This window comes from Penicillium expansum, assembly GCF_000769745.1.
Source record: "Penicillium expansum strain MD-8 chromosome Unknown contig142, whole genome shotgun sequence".
In the NCBI taxonomy this organism is placed as follows: Eukaryota; Fungi; Ascomycota; class Eurotiomycetes; order Eurotiales; family Aspergillaceae; genus Penicillium; species Penicillium expansum.
The window spans coordinates 206,148-228,303 of NW_015971169.1; the positions used below are offsets into that span (position 1 = coordinate 206,148).

The window sequence follows — 22,156 nt, forward strand, 5'->3', positions numbered from 1 at the left end:
GCTGCGATCAGCCGAAATTGCCAAAAATCGAATTTCCGAAATACAAAGAGCCTCTGGTTAGCCCGTTTGGGATGGTGTAATTTGCCCGTGAAAATTTTTGCTGGAGGTAGGTCTGTCTATATAAGGGTCTCCAGCCCCGTTGAAATGAGAGGGAGTTGAATGACACTTTACCGCATTACGCTGAACGTTCTGTAATCCCCTTTAGGGCAATTCGGTAAGACCAGATTTCACTACGATAGTCGGGTCATGGCGGGTCAGAAATCCAGCCTAAGTGGACCGGCGAAAGCAAGGACACGACAACCCGGATTTTTGGTTATTTTTTTTCTCTTTTTTTTTTCCCTGACTTCTTTTTCCCATCATCTGTGTTCACCCCCTGCTATGAATTTATATAAGAATCGTACACCATCTGCAGGTCCTATGCATAGTTTTTGCTTCCCTCGGCAAGCCATCTACGAGAGACTGATGGTGTTCGGGGTACCGGATCCGTTCAGAATTACGTATTTTCCAAATGTGACCACTCGGTGAGGTGGATTCCCGAGGGACGAAGGGGGAGACAATATCCACTTAATCCACATTATTTGGCTCCTTTCAGCCGATGGTTGCCCAGTAACTCCGTAGTTGGTGGACCTGGAATCCGAGTCGGGCCGGTTTGGGCGAGGCCGGGAACGAATCCAAGAAGCAAGGTGGATCCAAGAGGATTATGATTGGTTCCTAGAAGCTTGGAGGTGGATCGATCCACTAAATTGGAGCATGCTTAAGATCCACCGCAAGGGCGGAATTGGGATTTATTTTATTATTTTATCCGGATTTGTTTTTTATTATTGTCTTCACCTCGTAATTTTTATTTTTATCCCTTTGTTCGGACTTCTAATTCAACAATTGACATACGTATGTCCAAACAAAAATTGTATCAGAAGCACTATGTTAAAACTCCCCCTGCAAAGTGAAGGGTCATCTTTTTCCTTATGCAGGGGATATTCTGATAGATAGTCAAGACCCATAGACCCTCGACGAATGAAAACCAGTGGACCCAGTTGGCACAATACCCGATTGATTCCGACAGGTAGCAATACGCGGTAAGAATGGAAAAAAACAAGACCCAAACCGACCAAAACCGACTAAAACACAGCAATACCACCCCCAGCATTCCTAAACAGTGTGATTTGCGTATGAAATACTCCGGAGTCCACGCACAACCTAGGGCTTTTTTTTTACCTTACACATACACTAAGACCGACTAGGAGGCGGACGGGCGAAAATTTGGCCGTAGAGTATTTATGTCCTAGTGAGTGCCGTCTCCCGTAGTTTCCCAGCTTTTTCTCCCTGAAAAGTCCATCTCTCTCCTCTTTCCTTCTTTCTCCTCTCTTCCACCCACGCTATAATTCTATAACCCATTCATCACAATGGCCGCCACTCGTGTCTTCACCTCCCGCATGGCCTCCGTCATGGCCCAGACCTCCAAGGTCGCCCGCCCTGCTGCCCGCTTCCAGCTCAACGCTGCCACCAAGCGCACCTTCACCCAGAAGGCCCCCGCCTTCGGTGCCCCCAAGCGCATCCAGTCGCCCACCCTCCTCCAGGCCAAGGCCTTCCAGACTGCCGCCCGCCGCCAGTACTCCTCCGAGGTCGCCTCCGCCATGGTTGAGGTCTCCAAGAACATCGGTATGGGTTCCGCTGCCATCGGTCTCGGTGGTGCCGGTATCGGTATCGGTCTCGTCTTCGCCGCTCTCCTCATGAGTGTCTCCCGCAACCCTGCTCTCCGTGGCCAGCTCTTCTCCTACGCCATTCTCGGCTTTGCCTTCGTCGAGGCCATGGGTCTCTTCGATCTCATGGTTGCCATGATGTGCAAGTACGTCTAAATTATCAACTCGGGTTTTCGGATTCTTGGAAAAATGTCATCAAAACAAGGATTTTGGGTTTTTTGAGAGAATCTCTTTTTCCGCCGGGGAGGGTATTTGGTCGTGATGTATTACCATGTACTACTTTCAGCGTCATCTACAACACTTTTCTTTCTGTACATATAGAGTCCTATATGGCCCATCGACCATCCAACCTATCAAAGAGCCAAACGAAAAACTCTGTGTGTTGCGTCTGACGGCCGTATAATATCCTCTTTTTCCTTCTTCTCTAGATTTTCACCTTCCCCACGGGGGCGAATGGGTGAAATATGCACGTATGGGAGCTTCACGAGCTATCTCTTGCTCGAAAGCTCAGAAACTCCACGTAGACAAAAAAAGCTACAAAGCTTACAATCCCGGGGGGATCCTAGCTCGATCTTCAAAATAAACAGCTCCTGATCCGTTTTGGCGCTTATTTTATCCCCGTCCTAGCGGATGTTGCTACGGGTCCTGCAGTATTTGACCCGCTCTTCAACCAGCAACTACGCCACAATTACCGCCCATTGGCCTACAATATACGGTGAGAGTAGGCTAGAGATGGTTCATAAGACCATTGAGCTATTTTACGGCAAATCACCACTGCTGGCAGACCTCAATTGAGCTGGAGAGCATCGAACGCAAAATTCTTAGCTCCCGGGCCTCGGGAACGGCTTTCCCGTAGTCAGCTGACTCAGCTTGTGACCTCAACCTCGGGATTTCAGGGCAGCCACGGAGGTCGTGTTTCTGCATGCAGCATGCAGGGCTTGAAGAGCGAAGCAAGTCATTTTTCACTGTGAGCTAGGTGTCTTGTGAATTTACTATGACTTCGGGTTGAGGACTCGAATGCTCTGATGTTCGGCAACTTCCCCGTTTATATCCACGAACCCGGTCTAGTCCGCTTTCGGTTAGTGTCAATATCAAATTGTAGTATGTACGGAGTATAGCTTGGTGATATTGAACGATACAAATATGTAAGGCATCTTTATTTCTGGTGGGTTCATAGGGATATCTTACGTTGGTGGTGTTCTCAAACCCTGGTACTATGAATATCGTCCAATTGAACAATATATACTCCGTACAATGCCTCTTGTCAAGGGTTCATCCAATATATAAATACATCGAGATGAGGTCTAGCAACTTTGAATTTTTTTTCTTCCTCTTTTTTCTAGTTTAACTCGATACAGCAAATTCTAGAATATAACTCATATTAATCATCAAAGGGATTTATCACTGCAAATATCTTACCAATGCTTGAAAAGCAATGCACGTGCCGAGGAGACACGCGACTCATCGCGTCAACACATCTGGCCAACATACTCACACTCCAATTGGAAGGAACAAGATCAAGTGCATCAAAAAAATGCTCCATATTGAACGATATAAACATGAAAATTGTTAACAGAAAAAAAAAAAAAACATCACAGAAAATCGACTCCAGACATGCCATAACCGCTTGATGAAACTGATGAAACGCTGATGGGGAATATGTATCACCAGGACTCGACAAAAGAAATAACCCCGAAGTGTAAGTGCACGAAAGCAAACAAAAAATCAAAGAAGTGAACAAAACACACCAGCTAGAAGATTTCCAGATCCTCAAACTCAACCACCAACCCATCCGCCGAACCCGTCGGCAAAGAGGCATCCAGCGTCATCCCATGCATGGCATCCCACATAGTCCCACCACGCGACAACCCCATCGGCCGACTCGCATAAACCCCAACATGCACAAACTTATCCTCAACCCCATAAAAGAACCAGGTCACCTCGCGCAACTTCTTCCACGAATTCCCCACCGCACCAGGCGACAGAGCGAACGGCGACGCCGACGGAACCTGGTACCAAATCCACAGCGCATAGCCGACACGCTCGAGCTTGATGCGTAGTGAGTGGATCGCTAATCCGGCCTGAGCCGACTGCGCCAACGGCGACAAACACCAGTCCGCGCCATCGGCCGTCGCGCTCACCGACGACGCGTTCACTGTCCCCGATGAGAATTCCATTCCGGCTTTCACCCATTTGCAGGGTGAGCGCGGGCCGTTGCGGAAGGTCGGTGGTCCGTCGACTTCCGAGGAGAAGGATTGTGGTGCGGCGCCGGCGAATATCACTAGTCCGCCTTGGTCCCATTCCATTTCCCAGTCTGCGCTCACGGTCACCTCCGCTACGACGAAGGCGTGGCGGAGGGATGTGAAGACAATTGGGGCTGTGGAGGTTTCACCGTTAGGTGGTTTGCGCCATAGGTCTGTGTTTGGGCCCGCTCGAAGTGTGAAATATTCCATGCATTGGGGTAGTTCGAATGTCGGTGGGAGGTTTAGGGCCGTGAAGGTTGATCCATCCGGAGGCATTTTTTGGGAAATTTTGATCTTTTTGAGATTCTTGAATTGGGGTTTCGTGTGCTCTTAATAAGTGAAAGAGAAAGGAAATATTTGTAGAGTCACACTGGGTGGTTTCTCGAAAATAGGAACACCCCGGATGAGATGCAGTACTCTTAATTCCTGCAATGACGCTAGGGTCATAACATTTGCTTCTAAAGTTTATGTAGATGCAATAATCCGAGCAGAGCAAACTATGCACGATGAGCAGAATGCAATAAAAAAAGAAAAAAAGAAAAAAAAAGTAACCCCAGAACTGTTGGGATATGATGCAGTCGAGAATTGGGATACGCCGAATGCGGGTTGCGCCAGACCTGGAAATGGGAACACCGAAAAAAGCAAAAGGAAAGTGAAGAAAAAGAGAAAAAAGAAGATGAGTGAAATAAATTAATGGCTTGAACTACGGCGTTCGTAGTACTTATATAGTGAGGATAAGTGTGGGCTTCCCCCTAATGGATTTCAGGGGACGATCTTCCCAGGTCCCGCCTGGGAATGCCCCTATCGAAGAAGCAGAGCCAGAGCATTGGAGACTCAAACCGAGCTGTTGGGCTCACTGGGGGCACTAGAGTTGTGTATTTATGGACGGATTTGACAATTTCTTTGAGGGAGACCCTCCAGAAGCGTGCTTGCATCGCTTCGGCGACAGATGGGCCGCGGGCTAGTTCTCAAGTGGCGGGTCATTATGCATCTGCGGAGGATCCATCACGATGTGACGGAGCTTCTGAGAGGAGAATCAAAGGTCCATTTAGGCCCAAAGGACCCGAGGGGCACACGAAACAAGGAATAGGGCGAATGTGTGCAGTTGACACTTGTCAGAGCTGAAAGAAAGAACACGCAGTTGGTAATCATATCCACACCTGGGAGAGAATTATACTTCAACTTATCGAGGATCGATCGGAACAATGCAGGACGCATGAACTGGGTGGAACTCAGATTCGGGGAGCTGAGAATTGTCTGGGATCTTCCTTGGTCGGTGGTTTGACAGGTTACAGGGAAAATAGGCAAATAGGCTTCAGGTTTTGATTTCATTGCTCTCTGCAGACCTCACCCACGCGGTTTCGCTCTCCACTTATGTATTCTGCACGAGGCTGAAGAGGGTAATTGTGGATGTTCCATGGGGAATCCCGGTGGATTAGATGTAAGAAGTAAGCTATAATACGGCTATAATTTAAGACATAATAAGATGTAATATAAGCGTTAAAATGCTTCTTCCCCCACATCTATAAACCATATCTTTATTCTTCACCTACTCTGTCCTGTTTCGTGCAAAATGAAGCAAAATGTACAGATCAGCTGACATGTTTCTTTTAATAGACCGCCAAGGCTTTAGCCTGTGATCGACTTTCTTTCTCCTGCTTTCCAACTCATTTAACGGTGATGTGTTGGCATCGGGCGCAACTGACCTGGGTTCTCATGTCTCTCTCTGCCTAACTCCAGTTCCATATTATTCGCCCTTTCTCCCCCTTGGATTCCAAATCTCAAAGTCTACTTTGCCCCACGCTAGCATGCACTGATCCACGGAGTACTTCTTACTCCTTCCGTAGACGAATATGCACGGGGCGAAGTGCAGGTTCCAAAAGGGGGCTAAAATGCGAGAACCCCCCAAAATCAATCCAAAATCAAGCCAAAATCAACAGGGCGAAGTCAACTCGTATTTTGTTCTGAAGCCCTGTGCCTTCCAAGGCTAAGTAAGAGCTTGGGCCAATCAATCCGCCACATGGATATCTTGGCTTCGTATTTGAAGACCCTTAAGCCTCAATCCAAGCTAGTGTACCCCGTATGGAGGAATTTTTTAAGCCCCCTGATCCATTTACTTAAATGGCGTCCATTTCATAAAGGCTGGGGAACTACTGAGATTCCTCAGAGATAAACAGACTAAATTGAAAGAAATGGCGCCTCGACGCGGCGGAGGGTTTTCCTCGAGCTACTATGGCGACAATAATCAATGGAGCGATATGACCTGGTTGTCACTGGATAACTACCGGGGAAAGTCTTTCTTTCTCACCCAGTTTGCTTTTGATATCCTCTCTCTTCTTGCATTCATCGTCTTCTTCATCTGGGCATGTAGGATCAGGGATCGCAGTCTTCCGCTGAAGGGACTCATTTGCGCCCTGACTTCCTTTATATGGTATGCGGAAAGACCTGGAACAAAATAAACAATTCGCTAACCGATGGATCACTCGCTAGCTCCCAAATGAGCATCATCGCTTGGGAAGCCCTGTATGTCGCCGGGGCGGAGGTGACAATGTACTATCTGATTAGCCTGATGCTCTGGGACTTCTTCAGAGTCATGGCAATCTGTTTCACCTTCTATGTCTTCTGGAACCTCATCCATAGCTCCCTGGGGCTTATCAATGCCTCCGGCAAGCCCCATGTGGCAGTGTCCATCGTCCATTACCTCTTCCTTATTATTATCTTCGTCCTCTCTTTTGCCGAATGGGGCTTGTGCGTTGGTTCGTACGTGAGAAGTGTGACTTCCACGTACGACGAGACTTTACAATTGATCTGGACACATGTGAATGGTGCGACTGACATTCTCTGTTGGGCGTTTTCCATGGAGATCCTCGCCTGGATAATTTTTGTTGTTGTCAAGGCTGGCAACCATGTATTTGTATCGAAGGTGAGTCCCATCCCAACACATACTCTCTATAGAGCACGCATTTACTGACTGGCCATTTTCAGATGCCTGCTGTGGCAATCATCACCGCCGCCACCGCCTGGTTCGCAGTGTTTGCTGTCGCGGCCATCATTTACATTCGCTATACCCTGGTATATGGCGATTATTATTCATGGCCAATATACCTTAACGCCGTGGCAACAATTCTGAAGTTCGTATTCTGGGTCGGCACTTACACGGGCATTCTCCTGTGCTGTGCGAAATGGCATAAGCTTGATGACGAGCAGAAGTATCGGGTGCCTCAGTACCAGTCTCGGTACCCTCCTGATCAATTCCCACCTCGATATCTTGCTCAGTATCCCGAAGGGCAAAACCCTCCGATTCAACAGCAGCCATATAGTGTTGCTCCTTACCTGGATCATTCGGCACAGCCTCAGACTCATCCGCACCACGTCTCGCCCCAGCAAGGTTAAGGCTAAGCTCGGATTTAGTTGAAATGTACTGGTTGATATTTCCTCATGTTTTGATATTGTGAGAGTTTCCATTCACAGTGGTACTCTCTTATAATGTATATACCAATGATCTAATGTTGATACCCAATGCGATGCGAATGATAGCAATGCAAACGTTTTTGTATAGAATATTTTACATTTTACATTTCATATCTCTAATAAGCGTCAGATTAATATACAGGAAACTAAAAAATAACAATAAACCAGTAAATGACACTCATAAAACACGAAGAAGCAAGTAGACAAACGTCTTGGCAAGTCACCAGGCGGTGGCGCAAACCCGCGATAACATCATCTCCATTTTCGCCGTCAAGCTTTCTCTCAATCAACGACTTCTCCTGACACATCTCACGCCGCAAAAAATGGTCTGCTCAAAATGCCAAAAGAAGCTCAAAGCTACCGAGCTCGCCACACCCGGCGTCAAGCGCAAGAACGACATGTACTACGGCTCGCCGTCTAGTACACTCGGTGGAGGCGCAGACAAGGGAAAGGCGAAGGCGACGTTAGGCGCTACTGGAATCGGAAAGGTATGTTACAAATTTACCGTTGGATACTATGGATTAAAATAAATTGTTATTCTTGATGAGTTTTATACTGACATCCCCTCCCAGAGCAAACTCCTCAGCGCGAAAGCGAAGAATCCTTATGCGGCTTATGCTTCGTCTTGTGATAACTGCAAGGTGAAGACCGAACAGGGGAAGAAGTTTTGCCAGCGATGCGCTTATCAGAGGAATGGTATGTTATTCTATTCTTTTCTCTTGGCTTTGTTGCGAATGAAATGCTGATATCGATACTAGCCTGTGCCATGTGCGGCAAGAATCTGGCGGGGAAGTCAGCCAAGGACCAGCCTATTGTTCAGGGACAGAAGTTCAACATGGCGTGAGATGCTTGTGTTAGATCTGGACCGTTGCGCATTTTTCTTTTCTATCTTGATTCACTATGTACATGGCATGGCGTTTTGGGGGCGTTGATGATACCGCGGAATCGAAGATTAATATCAATGTCAACATTGGAATGAAATGAATTTGATTTGACAGTGTAAGAAAATTCTAGTTATACATGGCATGCGCAATAAGAGTATATGCAATGCGCCACCAATGGTGCGCTATAGTATCGGAACAAGTATGCCTTTTCATCTCTGAAGAACCTTGAACCTCGCGTTCTCCTTCTCTTCCAGCTCCCCTCAGCTGCCTCCCGGGTATCAACCTCTTACCGGTCGGCCAGCATGTTCTTGATGTTGCTGTAGTATTGCGTGTTCAGGTATTGCGCGAGCTCCTCCTTGGCGAGCCACTTGAAGTCCTTGATGCCCTGGGTGTTGACGGACAGATCGACCTGGCCGGCCATCATACGAGACTTCAAGAAGAAGATCTTGCTACCGGCAACCTCGACCTCGGTTGCATTGTCTGCCTTCTTCGAGCGGCGGGGGTTGAATGAGTGCCATCCGACCGGGTGGAAACCGACCATCCAGGTGTTCATGTTGACACCGGCGGACTGGGCGAGGGTGCGTTCAGCAGCCTAGGAGAGAAATAGTATGTTAGTATAATTTCCAGACTCAATGTGGTTTGAACACAAGTTATAGTACTCACCAAGCGAAGGGTCTCGCCCGACTCCACCGGCGAGCTGGGGAACTTCCAGTGTCCCTCCTTAGACTGAACAAGGAGATAGAGAGTGCGGGAAAGCAAACGATCGAGACTCTTTTGGTCGTTCTTCTTGTCTGCCTCCGTGATCCGAGGGTATGGGCGAGGGATTTCCTCCTTTTTGCTGGTATCTTGGGAAGTCGCATTGGCAGTGGATTCTGCGTCCTGCACAAGAGCCTCAACCTGGTGTTCAGGCTCAGACTCCTTTGCTCCTAGCAAGAGCTCGTCGTTCCATGCATCGCTATCGTACGCGTTGTAAGTTCCGATATCACGCGCGGCAGTCCGGCGCTCCTGGATCTTCTTCTTCCAGTCTTCGTCGGCTGGTGTTCCACGCTTGAAGTAGAAATATTTCGTAAAGGGGAGAGCCAGACGCTCGTTCAGACGCTTCTGGTAGAAAAAGAACGCTTTCTCGAACGGTTCGAGTTCACGGGTGATTTGGGGAGGGCGGGAGAGGACTACACCCGCGTTGATGATGTAGGCTGGCTTCACGGCTGGGTCGGCCGCTGTTGATGCGGAGGTCGATTCGATTGCTGGTGCTGCGGAGGAATAGTTGCGGCGGCCAATGGTCTCTTGACAGCTTCTGCACACGCCGGAGTCGATTATTGATGGCCCTGCGCGCGGAGTCAGTTATTTGGGACCTGGATAATTCGGGGAATATTCAATTGGACATACGCAGTAGCGAGGCTACGCGCCGTGCACCAGTAGATCCTGACGACATGTTCAAGGGTGGAATGGCAATGTGTTTGGGGCTGATCGGTGTCTGGTCTCCCCGAGAAAAAGATCCAACCAGGTCACGTTGTCGCCAGGCCCGATTGGGCTTAGTCACCGCCCGGGCAGTTTAAATTTCAAAATTCGACTTGCCCTTTTCTTCTCTTCTCCAAGCATCTCTTATCATCACTGCGTCCAGTTCTCTACGGCCGGTTGATCATTTAAAGGTGCTCAGAGTGAGCTCCTCCTGAGGTCGCGGCCAATTTTCGCTAGCGGTACCTTCTTTATAAATCAAGGCGTACTGTTAGATAGCTGCCGCGAACATCCCATTTAGTCTGATGGTTATGTGCTTAGATAGAAATCCATTTTTTTACCATTTTTCACCTTTACTTCTCTCGCTTCTCGCTCCTCTGTATTCAATCTCTTTTCCTGGCAAGTATTCTCTTTCCCCCGGATCATAAGTTCCCACCTGCCCTCATATCTCCACCAGCAGCTCTTCCTTCTTAGGCTCTTCCCTTCCTAGTTGCACCATCCTCTCCTGTGTACCGAACACCCGCAGTATGTTCCCGTAGGTATCCCAGAAGACATCACCGAGACGCGGCAGCAATTTACCCTGGCTGACTAGGCGAGCTATGCGCCCAGAACTGACGTCGGCCAGGGATGTGCCAGCTCGAGCAATCTGGGCTGGTTGAATCGTCGGAGTAGTCTCAGTGTCAACGTCAAAGAAGTTGCTGAATTCACTTCTGGGAACAGGCTGATTGCTAGGCTGTGCCATGATACCGGCAACCAAACTGGGGACCGTGGTCGTCTGTGGCCGGGGTTTGACTGTCGGCTGTGAAGGGCTGCGCTGTATATCGCCTGCCAGTTTGATGAAGGCCATGGCAGCAAGCATGCTATCGTATCCTGCCTCGTGGGTGCGCGTACGGAATTTGTACTTCGAAAAGCGAGGGTCCATCTCTGGAAAACGGTTAGCTGTGCTCGCTTGTTGTGAAGGATATAACTCATGCCCTACCTATCCTGGGGCTTTCTATTCCGGCTAATGTGGCGTTGAGCTCTTCGAGCGAAGACATCGGGTTTAGAGAGCCGCAGCCATGAGTGGCCAAGTACTTGGTATCCGCTAGCACGGGGAATAGATCATGGATGACGGTCTGAAACTCAGCGAGAGTATTCGGCAACGGGCCTAGGAAGCATCTGTAGAAGAAGAGCAGATCGCAGAACATGTTGTGACCGACTAGAACCGGTCTGTTCTCCTTAAGCCGGTTCTTCACCTTGTCTGACAACTGCTGGATCCCGAAAGTCGGCTGCTCGATTATCTTCATCAGAGGATGGAAAGTGTCAGTTTCAAGCTCTTCTAGGCTTCCACCCACAAGTGCTTCTGCGATCCAGCGGAACCCGATATGCTTTCGGACTCGTTCTTTTTTGACCTTCAGTTTCGTTTCGAAGGTATACTGCTCATTGCACGGGTCCCGCAATTCGATCTGGACGAACGTTGATGCACCCCGCGACGTTAAGTTGGGATACTCGTCGCTGATAAGGTGGTGCACCAGCCATTTCTGCATGCTGCTCAACCCGGTAGGGATGGGGCCTGGAATAAGCTGCACACTGCTGGGTGGTGGGATGTTGAGCCACTCACGGCGTTTCTAAACATGTCAATTGATTTGCTCAGATGAAAGTTTGATATAACGTCTTACCTCGCCCTGTGCCAGCCACTCATTGACACTGATTCGAACGGCTTCAAGGAACTCCAGAGATTCATGGTCGTCTTTTTTGATATCCGCAACTTGGACGGGATTTCGCGACTGACATTTCTCCGTAGCCCTTCTGATTGCCAGTTTTTCTTCCTCTCGAGACAGGTATCGAACACCGAACGTGCACATATGGTCAATGCTGAAGTGGTTCGCGAGCAAGAATTCCATTGCTGCTCATGGAGGTATTAGCAGTATGCTCAACATTCGTCGTAGATATCGGACATACAGCGGCTTCCAAATGTCCAGTCCCGATTCACATCCATCTCATGCTGAGTGATTGGACTCAGATTTATGTTGTATGGCTTCAGGGTGTAGGTGGCTGTAGATAGTTAGTGAGATAAGTCTTCAATTTGGGTTAATTGTGTACCATTTTCCTTGTCTTCATGACAAGTGGTCAGCCCAACTTGGAGAATCTGGTACCGCTCTGCGGCCGCCTTGGTTTCCACATATCGTTCCTGCACAGTCTGAGGCCGAGACTGTGGTGTATGTGGTTTGAAAACCACCCCGGACAGTTCGAAGTCTATGGACACGAAGCAGCTGGTGGAGATATCGTTGAGGATGGAGGGGAGGCAATCGGGGAAGGTGACAGCTGTGACATCCATGTTGGTTTGAAGTTGAGAACGGTATAAAAGTATGAGCTTAGTGAATGAAAATAAGAGTGAAAAGGAGAGAGTTGCTGATTAGCTTTGTTGAAGTCTTGATTGCTGAGAGCTGAAAGGAGAGCACATGTATGCTTTGGGAAGGCAGGTATCCGAGTTTCATTAATCAGAAAGAGTCCTGCTCTCGCAAATTGTAGAAAGGGCCATCTGATCGAAATTAAGATGTTGACAAAGTTTGCTGGTCTACTTGGCCGTTAAGTCTCATAGATCGAAGTTGTGATAGGAGGAAAATAAGAAGAGAGAGAGAGAGTTGAAGAAATAGTGATACAATAGAAGATCTCGAAGCATTTAAATGTCATTAATCCCTGGAGGATCAACACCGACTTTACTTCACTATGGATGATGTAGCGAAGATATATGCTTTTATCAATGACTTCGTAGCAAATTGTCGAAATACACTGTCTATCCCTTTAGAGATACCGCATATAGCTTCATAAGATGCAAAATCTAAATTAGCCCTGAGGGTTCCCTCAGTTGGGAGTGCATGGATGACCGATACAACAACCTAGTGATATTGTATGTTGCCCTAATGTCCAATTGGAACGGAACTAGAGGCCGTTAGTCGTAAATCCAGCCTGCAATGCATTAACCGAAACATTTGGGAGAGTGGCCTAGAGTGGTCAATTTCCAGAGCTAAGTATATCTTGTCACCTTTTTATAAATCAATGTAAAATCAAATATAAATTCGGAAGTGATAGAAGTGATTGAAGTTATAAACACGAGATGTCATAGATCTCACAGGCCAGTCCCGTGACCAACCCCGGACTTGGACGAGCCGAGGGAAAACGAAAGCCGATCATAACCCCGACACGTCTTGGATGGTTTCTCTTTTATAATTACTCCTTTTACTTCTCCTACTACTTTTTGAAAGATCAATATTGCTATTTTGATATATCGGCCTCCGCAATGGCCAACGGACCCCCAATGTCGTCTCACTCTCACGCCGCATCCTCAGCTTCCCCCACAAAGTTGTGCTCCAAGACATACAAGAAAGCCTCCCAACTTTACCTCACACGACGCTTACCAGAAGCTCTCGCAAACCTCCAACCGATTATTACCCCCTCAGCTCCAGAGGACCAGCACACAAATGGCGACAACTCAACACCGGTTGCGCCGATCGCCACGGCCGCCGGCACGTGGAGGATCAAGGTGTGGAACCTCTACATCACCCTCCTCAGCGCAATAGTCGATCTCGGCGCAGAGGAGGGAAAGAAGCAATTTGGCCAGAAGGAATGGAAAGCAATTGCCTCGCAAGTCAGAGAAGGTGCAATCTGGGAGACTGTGGTCGAGGTCGGGTACCAAGGCCACGAGGGTTCGGTGGATGCCGAAGTGGTCTACAACCTGTTAGTATTTGACCCCACCCCCGCTGGCCCAAATTGGGTTACTAACAACGCGATGATAGTGCTACCCTACTTCTCACCCACTCCTCTTCGCAATCCCTTAACCAACAGCGCCTCGAGACCTATCTCTCCTCCTACGGACAACCCAACCTCGACCTTACGGATCGTCTCCAGGATGCATCTGATGATTACGAGCAGCGCCCTATGCGCACGACAAGCGGGGCCGATACCCCGAAAGATCTAACCGCCAGAGTAAAGATCATCGAGCTCTTTACTTTGCACGTCCTCCCCCGCAATGACGAGTGGGAATACTCGACCGAATTCATCAATTTGAGCGAAGTCCTCGATGATGAACGCAAAGATCTCTTCCTACAGACCCTCGAAGGCCTGAAGGAAGAGAAGGAGCGGGGTGAAATGCGCGCAGTCGAATTACAGCGAGCCAAAGACGCGGAGCTGGAACGGCAACGAGAGGATGAACGTCGCGAAGCCGAAGAAGCAGCGGCAGCCGCTGCGCGACTACAGTCCAATGGGCATAAGCGCAATACCAGCGAAGTCGACTACGGAATTGAGAAAAACCGCTCAAATGGTTCTCCCAAAGGCAAAGGAGCCAGACAATCGACAGACAAGTCGCCAAATGGCAAGTCACGAACTTCTCTCTCATCTGGCTCCAAAAATGTCAAGAAGCAGGACAAGGTCGAACCCCGGGGTCGCCCGACTCGGGCCGTGGCTACTGGACTGCGCAATGTCTTCCGTCACATTATCCAGACTGTGTCTGGGAATCCCATGTCAATAGTGCGCACCCTACTTTTCGTGATCGGCATTTTGATGGCGATAAGCCGGCAGGGTGTGCGTGATCGCCTCCGACGGGTTACAGGCGGTGCTTGGCAGAAGGTCAAAGCTACGGCTGGAATGGGTGTCAAAGTGAGCTATATTTGAGATATAGGCTACTACGATCTCTACGCACATTGCATGGTTATCATGTATATTTTTTCTTGATCAAGTTGGCCTCCCAAATTTCTTGGAGGTTGTTTTTGCATACATGTATCTTTTGTGATTCCCTTTGTGATTCTCTACGTTCATGTATTCTATGCATACATACCAGATCGCCACCAGGTGTGGTTGAATTCACTCTTATCTGAGTCCGATTTTTCGTTTGTTTTAGCTAGGAATTTCCCCAGATAACCTTGGCAAAGTGCCTTGGCTCATTGACCATTACGTTCATTCCACTGCCGATCAAAGACAGTAAGAGACCGTTGAGCTGTGAAATATTAGCATATAACCTAGCTATTCAATATATCCCCAAATAGGAGAATTGAATACTCACCTGAAGGAACAACATCCAACGCCTTGATAGAGACATTGAGAGGCTGATTGAGCATATAAACAGCAGCTTCAGCAACATCATTCGCAATAAGCGGCCTGCCAACACTACCATCAGCAAATATCTCGATAGAATAAACTGCAAAAGAAAAACTCACGTATATCCATCTAAAAACTCATCATATTGTGCCTGGTCATGCCCAATCCGCTGAGCATGGAAATGTCCCGCAACCACACCAGGCCTCAACGCCAACACCCGGATATTAGTCCCATTCAACTCATTCCGCAACGAATTAGTGAACGCTTCTTGCGCCGCTTTGTTAGAATGGTAGACTGCCTCGCCTGTGAAAGGTGGCACTTCTAGACCCGTGACGGAAGTGATGTTTATGATTGTTCCTGCTTTGCGCGAAAGCATACTGCGGTTCAGCACAGAGTGGGCCACGTACATTGGGCCGTTGACATTTGTTGAGATCATTGTTTGGATGTCTGATATTTTGAGGTTGTGGAAGGCATTTGGTGCGCCGATGGCGAGTCCAGCCTTGGAATTTGTTAGTGGATGTCTATAAGAGGGGGTTCCTAATTGGGGATTTAGGGTTTGCGCGTACGTTATTGATGAGGATGTCGATGCCACCGAGTTCTTTGACCGATGAATCGACAGCTGCATCGACTTCTTCGTAGTTTCCTACATCGGCTGTTCGGTAGATCACTTTGATCTGAGGGTAGTGCTTTCTTAACTCGGCTGTGAGTTTGGCTAGTTTGTCCTGGGTATCATGTATGTCAGTTTTTATCTTCGAGGGTCCTTGGCGGACGTGATATAATACTTACCTCGGAGCGGGAGAGAAGAATCAAATTTGCGCCTGCTTTGGCTAGGGCTCTTGCTGTTGCTTCACCGATGCCCATTGAGGCTCCGGTCTATAGAAGAAGTTTGATATTAGAATTGGTTTGTGATCGTGGGCAGTCCGCTTACAATGAGGGCGGTCTGTCCGCTTAGGGTCATTTTGACAGATGTAGTTATATCAAGGTAAGGCTTTGTAATAGAGAATAACGGAAGAAATAGTATTGATATATGATGGAAGCTGGATAGTTCCTCCCCTCGGATTATAAATCAATCTATGCATCTGCAGGTGGACGTCATCCCGGAGAGGGTATACCGGGCCCACTTACCTTTAGGGCTCCTCTTTAGGCATTTATTGCCCGCACTGATACCACATCACTCTGACCATCATATTTAATGAGCCTAATAGGGCTGTAAATTATGGTTAGCGAGAATAACAGCTGGACATAGGTTGGAAGCTACTCTGGACCTGGCTATGAATTCAGTTGGTTGGTCAAATTGTGCGTCGGTGCTGTCACAAGGTTGAACTTGTAGACCATGGTGGTTTAATCCTCGACCTGCTTTGTAATTGAGCCACTATGTTGAGCACAATCTGCAGTTCAGCCTGTGCTAGTGTCTATATCATCTTTGCCCAAGGTGAATAGATAGCATGACTTTCTAGAGGCTGGGGAATGAAGAATACACACTCTTTGTAGAAACAATGTCATGAAAGTCAAACAAAGAAAAAGTGGATAATGCGCAATCTATTTGTTGCCATGGTTGTTCAGAATTCATGAGCAATTGTATCAACATGCTCAGGTTTGGCTATAAGTACGGCATGCACCACACACATAGACACACCCTTGTAAACTCCCCGTCCTTTTGGATTTCATCAAAGAGAAAAAAAAGTAACTTTCTCTTGACTTCCAGGACTATCGTGATCGACGAATCTTTACAAAATGAAGGGCAAGAAACGCGCCCTGAAGGGTAAAACTGAAGAAGGTGACAAGAACCATGTTCTGAAGGATGCACTTGAAGAGGATGGCAAGGAACACGCCCTGAAGGATGAAGTTGAAGAAGAAGATGATGATGATGACAAGAAAAAGGTTCTCAAGGATGAAACCCAAGGGGAGGTATTGGAACATCATGACCATCCCAAGGGCAAGGCGCTTGAGCAGAAAAGGTCACCCTGCATACGGTGCTTTCAACGCATGAAAAAATATCCCAACCACGTGTGTGTTATTGTATCAGGCGCCCTCAGATGTGAATATTGTCGTTCAGTTAAAACAGTCTGCCAAAAGGTAAGTGACTAGACGGTGAATCTGCCGAATAGGTTGATCTGACGATATCCTCTACAGCTGCCATACGCGACTCGGATCGAGGCTATCAGAGCACTCTCTGCGCACCCTATGAAACGAAGAGCTGCCCTTATAAAGGTAGCTGCACATCGGATACATCGCCATGTCCTTAGACATGACGCTAGATCGAATTATGGAGATTCTGATAACACTGATATACCGCCATGCCTTCCCTCTTACCATACTCCCATGACAAATGATCTGAGAAATTATGACATCCAAGCTATGGAGGCTGTTTGCGATGATGTGCAGGCTGTGTTGAATCGTACTCAATGGGAAGTCGAGATGCTTACTGACCAGATGATGGAGCTAGAGCCTAAGTCAAAGACCAAGCTGGAGATCGAGGAAAAACAGGAAGATTTGTCTGCTTGGTTGTAGGAGCTTCTTTGTGTTATCACGCGTGTACGGAATTTTGATGGTGACTTTCATTTCTTGTCGAGAATCTATGCTAGTCCATGATATTTGAAATTTCATTAAGTTTTGCTGGAAGTGGCTCATACTTTGAGCAAGGTCGTCTTAGAACAGAATGATAGTGTTTTAACAAAATGCGCGTACAACATTGAAAATTGAATTGGATTGTACATATGGCGTTAGGTGGCTGGTTCTACCTCTTGCATATCTGTGTTTTTACCTAGGTATTTATGGAATAAGTCTAACAGGCAGATGCTTTATCACCAAAATAAAGAAGGGGGAAAAAATCCAAGGGTCGGTCTAAAAAGCTTTCATCGCCACAGAGGAATCGAAAACCAAATAATCTATTCTAAAGGGTATCAAACAGTCGTATGTTCATGAACACGTCCAGCGTGATCCCCAGGTGAAACCTCCGTCATACCAACCTCAACATCATCTCCCGTGCTGTTATCCAAATCCTCTTTCTCAATGATTCTAGCATGCCACCACCGAAACAACTGAACGAAGAAATGCGCCACGCAAATTTGCTCCGTAGTATAGAGCAACACCGGCACCGATGTCTTCGCTTTCAGGAAGAGATCAACTGGCTGCCACATTGCGTAGAGCAGTGGGATACCAAGTGCAGTGCTCTTCGCTGGTCCACAAAAGCACACTGCAATGGTTTCCTCTGGAGACATGCGTTTGAATATGGGCTTGGACCAGCGCCGAGAGCTGAAAATTCGTGGTGGTCTTGAGCAGAAGAAGCATACTGCTGTTAAGGTGATGTAGAGTATCATGTTGAACAGGATCACGAAGACTATGCTCTGCGTGGAAAGGGTTTGGAGGGCTCCTGTTGCAAAGCAAGAGGAAAATGTGGCCCTAATATTTAGGAATGCTGGGTTAGAAAAAAGAGGACCAAGGATTTCGTATAAATAGCTCGTGGTACTCACCAAATCAACAATAACAAGCAGAAAGTAGCCATCTTAGGCAGCTTGGTCTTCTGCATGACCGATGCAGTGCGATCAGGCCAAGTCCACCTCACTAGCTGCCCAATAAACAGCGGCAGTAACACACTGAGCCCCAGTTGTTGGAAAACCTCCTTATACATACTCCCCAAATTCCCACCCCCAAACCGCCAGGGATCAAAGACCGCCATCTTGGGTATCAAAGTAATAGTCCAAGCAGCCGTAACAAACGGGCCGAGAATATTAGCCAACAAGACCTCCACCAAAGCAGCCGCATCATCTCCGCCCGCAGACCTCGTCATAACAACATTGGACGCAATCGTCGTCGGAATACAAGCAGTAAAGATATAGCCCGCCAGCACAGCACGATCAATCTTCTCCCCAGGATCTGCAGTGAGGATAATATGCACGATGGCCAGCACCACGGCGGGAATGAACAGAAACGAAATGACCTGCACGATCAAGTGAAGGCGCCAATTTAGGGCATGTGAGATAAGCTTCTGGCGCGGGATGCTCAGGCCGGAGATTAGGAAAATTATCGCGATCACGCCGTACATGATACTGTACTCGGAGCGGATGGTGCCGCCTTGCTTGGCAACGTTCGGGAAGCAGTATGCCAGGGCGCAAACGATGCCGATCCCGATTATGAGCCATTGGTGGAGGATTAGACTTGCGATGCGTTTCAGGGCTCGCTGCCACCGCGGCGGGGTGGTGTCTGGGGCTGTTTCCATTTTCTCTTTCTTTGTTTAAACTAGAAACGAGGACATGGATATTATACCTCTGTGGATAATCTAGCTTCTATAATGCGAGTAGATCTTGTAGGGGTATGTAGGGGATATGTAGGGAATTTGAAAATTGCGTAATCGGCTTTAGTCCGATCCTTCGGAGTGATAGCGCGTACAACATACAGGAATCATCACATCATCTGTTTGAAGCTCTAAGTACATAGGACTATGACAAGTTATATTGCAGAATCCATTCTTGGCGACATGTGATGGATCTTTTGCATCTTTGTATATCAAATCTGCAAGTTCAGAACGGGGGCAACGAATTCGGGTTGCCGATCTTATCACTCGGGATGTGATATGCGATGCACGTGCAGGTACTGGGAGTCGATCTTGAGACATATAGCATGCCAACACTGTTGATCTCATATCCTGTACAACGTATACTCCGTACTTCTTTCGCACTATAGGTAGTTCTCTTGTACAATGCAAGGCTCATTTAGATCAACCAGGAGTTCGGTAAAACGTTCATCCGAATGACGGCTCTATCAACGTCACCACATGCACGGGAGTAACACCTGGGCATATGTGCATTTCTATAAGAATCGACAAACCCCGGACTATTAAGACCAGGTTTAGCCAAGCCTAAGCCCCACGTTCAACCTTCGAATACTTTAATCATCCATCTGACTCAGAACGTCCCATGACCTCTCTGAACATGGACCTCGGCTGAGAGGAGCTCTAGCGTTGGCCCGAGATCACCCGCAAATAGCCAGCGGATTTCGCTACTTTCCTCCGAAGTTCAGGCCCCGGACTGTAGTAATTTAGCTCCCTGGAAATATTCGGTGTTTTCTAGACTGGTATGGTCTTCGGGTATATGGCTGCGTGTAAGAGAATGTACATGTAGTTGGGCAAGGCACGGGCATTATATACGTTTTTTTTTTACATTGTACAATCTAATCTCAAAATAAAGTATAAGTATACAATCACAAGCCTGTCAAAACTATGACGACAGTTTGAAAAAGGCATGTGAAATCAGATCTTGGAGATCTGGGGTGATTCATTCCGCGCTGGATAGAGAGCCGCCCTTGTTACCGAAGGCCTCGGGATTATCTAGCCTTAACACGTTGTACTCGGTACAGATAGGACATAATTATTATATAGAACATCTCCCTCGGCAAGTCATTTAGTCTACTACCTCTTTTCTCTTCTCTTTCTTCTCCGTTCTTCTCATTTGTGCGAGGTCATATATACTTCCGCTCGTCCAGCTTCCTCCGCTTCCCCGTCATAGCCTCCCCACAAAATCTGGCACTGCCGCCACTTCACCTGAACCATATACCCTTGGAACTTCAGCTTTCTTTTTCTTTGAAAGATTAAAGATCTTTGCAATTGATCTTTCGATCTTTTTCCGAGACTCCAGATATACCCTCTTTTTCCAATTGCAGGTCGTTTCTACTTATTCCCCGGGATTGTATACTTCCGCTTCTCCGCAATTTCGGCTTTCCCTTGCGACAATCGGAAGATCTGCGTAACTCGATTTCCGAGACGGCCAATTGAAGAATTTCTGTGAAATCTTGAACAAAAGTGCAAATTCTCTGCACATATACCACATATTGAAACAATGTCCGCCAAAACTGCCAATCAGAAGCGCACATCGCCCGCGGTCAACTTGATCGGTAGAGTAGACTCCCCCTTTTGGGATGAACAGCTGTTGACTTTTGCCTGATTAGCTGGTGGTGGTGCCGGTATGATGGAGGCCCTCGTGTGCCATCCGCTAGACACAATCAAGGTCCGCATGCAGCTTTCAAGGAGAGCCACAGCACCTGGGGTGAGTTTGAAAGAATTCCATTTGATAGTTGAAGCCATTGCTAACCATGTTCGCTGGATCAGGCTAAGCCGCGCGGGTTCGTGGCCACCGGTGCTCAAATCGTGCAAAAGGAGACTGCTCTGGGTCTGTACAAGGGTCTTGGTGCCGTGCTGGGCGGTATCATCCCGAAGATGGCCATCCGATTCACCTCATACGAGTCATATAAGGGCATGCTGGCCGATAAGCAGACAGGCGCCGTGACCAGCAAAGCCACCTTCCTGGGTACGTGAAGCTTTGTGAACAAACCGAAAGATGTACAACGGAGAGCTAACATCCCACAGCTGGTCTCGCCGCCGGTGTTACCGAAGCCGTGGCCATTGTCAACCCTATGGAAGTCATCAAAATTCGTCTGCAGGCCCAGCACCACAGTCTGGCTGACCCCCTGGATACCCCGAAGTACCGCAGTGCCCCGCACGCTTTGTTCACCGTGATCAAGGAAGAAGGCTTCAGCGTTCTGTACCGCGGTGTCTCCCTGACAGCCCTCCGACAAGGAACCAACCAAGCTGCCAACTTCACCGCATACACGGAACTGAAGGCTGGCCTGCAGCGCTGGCAACCAGAATACAGCAACAGCCAGCTGCCCGCTTACCAGACCACCTTGATTGGTCTGATCTCCGGTGCCGTCGGCCCCTTCTCCAACGCTCCCATTGACACCATCAAGACCCGTCTTCAGAAGACCCGTGCTGAGCCCGGTCAGTCTGCTGTCTCCCGTATCATGGTCATCGCCAAGGATATGTTCAAGACGGAGGGCGCTCGCGCTTTCTACAAGGGTATTACTCCCCGTGTGATGCGTGTTGCTCCCGGTCAAGCTGTCACTTTCACTGTGTATGAGTTCCTTAAGGGTAAACTGGAGGGCTCTAACTGGGCTTTCGTTGGTGGCAATTTTGAGGAGTAAATGTGCCAAAATTTCTTGTTCTTCTGGAAAGCATTGTGATACCTGACCTGGCATGGTCTGTTTCGCGCATTGGACTGTCTTAGACAGAGCTGTTCAACTGCAAGCCGGTTAAAACGGCTCTTTTTTTGTAAATATTTTGTGCTTTGCATTAGTTCTTTTCTATACCACTTTGTCTGGTGCACCTTGGGAGCTGAATAGAGAATATTCAAAAGCTTTTGAAGAGTCGTTCGCCAGCGTAGTTAGGTGTTTATTGGTCCATGAATGGCCCGGTGGTTGTAGATAAACCAGTTAGTGATGCTTGTGTAACGATGTAACGACCACACAAGAACATATTCCTGTCGAGTTGAGATGATGA

At 47.9% G+C, this 22,156-nt stretch overlaps 12 protein-coding genes across 12 annotated transcripts; 7 read left to right on the top strand and 5 right to left on the bottom strand.

Moving 5' to 3' along the window:
- Positions 1-1,403: 1,403 nt before the first annotated feature.
- Positions 1,404-1,856, top strand: PEX2_041990 (ATP synthase subunit C family protein; the record flags this gene model as incomplete). Its single annotated transcript, XM_016741474.1, has 1 exon — positions 1,404-1,856. The coding sequence occupies one exon, from the start codon at positions 1,404-1,406 to the stop codon at positions 1,854-1,856; it is 453 nt and encodes a 150-aa protein (XP_016603666.1).
- A 1,595-nt stretch (positions 1,857-3,451) lies between these two features.
- On the bottom strand, positions 3,452-4,219 carry PEX2_042000 (uncharacterized protein; the record flags this gene model as incomplete). The annotated part of the gene is made up of 1 exon (XM_016741475.1): positions 3,452-4,219. One exon carries the CDS (start codon positions 4,217-4,219, stop codon positions 3,452-3,454), a length of 768 nt encoding a protein of 255 aa, XP_016603667.1.
- A 296-nt stretch (positions 4,220-4,515) lies between these two features.
- On the top strand, positions 4,516-5,269 carry PEX2_042010 (uncharacterized protein; the record flags this gene model as incomplete). The annotated part of the gene is made up of 3 exons (XM_016741476.1): positions 4,516-4,595; positions 4,726-5,040; positions 5,155-5,269. 3 exons carry the CDS (start codon positions 4,516-4,518, stop codon positions 5,267-5,269), a joined length of 510 nt encoding a protein of 169 aa, XP_016603668.1.
- Positions 5,270-6,135: 866 nt separating this feature from the next.
- Positions 6,136-7,336, top strand: PEX2_042020 (uncharacterized protein; the record flags this gene model as incomplete). The annotated part of the gene is made up of 3 exons (XM_016741477.1): positions 6,136-6,374; positions 6,434-6,866; positions 6,929-7,336. The coding sequence occupies 3 exons, from the start codon at positions 6,136-6,138 to the stop codon at positions 7,334-7,336; spliced, it is 1,080 nt and encodes a 359-aa protein (XP_016603669.1).
- A 401-nt stretch (positions 7,337-7,737) lies between these two features.
- PEX2_042030 (cysteine-rich PDZ-binding protein) lies at positions 7,738-8,258 on the top strand (the record flags this gene model as incomplete). Its single annotated transcript, XM_016741478.1, has 3 exons — positions 7,738-7,902; positions 7,987-8,110; positions 8,173-8,258. The coding sequence occupies 3 exons, from the start codon at positions 7,738-7,740 to the stop codon at positions 8,256-8,258; spliced, it is 375 nt and encodes a 124-aa protein (XP_016603670.1).
- A 326-nt stretch (positions 8,259-8,584) lies between these two features.
- Positions 8,585-9,730, bottom strand: PEX2_042040 (mitochondrial 54S ribosomal protein mL46; the record flags this gene model as incomplete). Its single annotated transcript, XM_016741479.1, has 3 exons — positions 8,585-8,890; positions 8,962-9,623; positions 9,685-9,730. 3 exons carry the CDS (start codon positions 9,728-9,730, stop codon positions 8,585-8,587), a joined length of 1,014 nt encoding a protein of 337 aa, XP_016603671.1.
- A 465-nt stretch (positions 9,731-10,195) lies between these two features.
- On the bottom strand, positions 10,196-12,070 carry PEX2_042050 (CAF1 family ribonuclease; the record flags this gene model as incomplete). Its single annotated transcript, XM_016741480.1, has 5 exons — positions 10,196-10,677; positions 10,733-11,360; positions 11,412-11,638; positions 11,695-11,787; positions 11,836-12,070. The coding sequence occupies 5 exons, from the start codon at positions 12,068-12,070 to the stop codon at positions 10,196-10,198; spliced, it is 1,665 nt and encodes a 554-aa protein (XP_016603672.1).
- A 963-nt stretch (positions 12,071-13,033) lies between these two features.
- On the top strand, positions 13,034-14,403 carry pex26 (the record flags this gene model as incomplete). The annotated part of the gene is made up of 2 exons (XM_016741481.1): positions 13,034-13,470; positions 13,530-14,403. 2 exons carry the CDS (start codon positions 13,034-13,036, stop codon positions 14,401-14,403), a joined length of 1,311 nt encoding a protein of 436 aa, XP_016603673.1.
- A 266-nt stretch (positions 14,404-14,669) lies between these two features.
- Positions 14,670-15,784, bottom strand: PEX2_042070 (SDR family oxidoreductase; the record flags this gene model as incomplete). The annotated part of the gene is made up of 6 exons (XM_016741482.1): positions 14,670-14,725; positions 14,792-14,895; positions 14,946-15,325; positions 15,393-15,548; positions 15,613-15,699; positions 15,755-15,784. The coding sequence occupies 6 exons, from the start codon at positions 15,782-15,784 to the stop codon at positions 14,670-14,672; spliced, it is 813 nt and encodes a 270-aa protein (XP_016603674.1).
- Positions 15,785-16,560: 776 nt separating this feature from the next.
- Positions 16,561-17,337, top strand: PEX2_042080 (uncharacterized protein; the record flags this gene model as incomplete). The annotated part of the gene is made up of 2 exons (XM_016741483.1): positions 16,561-16,734; positions 16,960-17,337. The coding sequence occupies 2 exons, from the start codon at positions 16,561-16,563 to the stop codon at positions 17,335-17,337; spliced, it is 552 nt and encodes a 183-aa protein (XP_016603675.1).
- A 392-nt stretch (positions 17,338-17,729) lies between these two features.
- PEX2_042090 (uncharacterized protein) lies at positions 17,730-19,045 on the bottom strand (the record flags this gene model as incomplete). Its single annotated transcript, XM_016741484.1, has 2 exons — positions 17,730-18,228; positions 18,300-19,045. The coding sequence occupies 2 exons, from the start codon at positions 19,043-19,045 to the stop codon at positions 17,730-17,732; spliced, it is 1,245 nt and encodes a 414-aa protein (XP_016603676.1).
- A 1,615-nt stretch (positions 19,046-20,660) lies between these two features.
- On the top strand, positions 20,661-21,801 carry PEX2_042100 (putative succinate:fumarate antiporter (Acr1); the record flags this gene model as incomplete). The annotated part of the gene is made up of 4 exons (XM_016741485.1): positions 20,661-20,715; positions 20,770-20,867; positions 20,930-21,128; positions 21,188-21,801. The coding sequence occupies 4 exons, from the start codon at positions 20,661-20,663 to the stop codon at positions 21,799-21,801; spliced, it is 966 nt and encodes a 321-aa protein (XP_016603677.1).
- Positions 21,802-22,156: the final 355 nt, after the last annotated feature.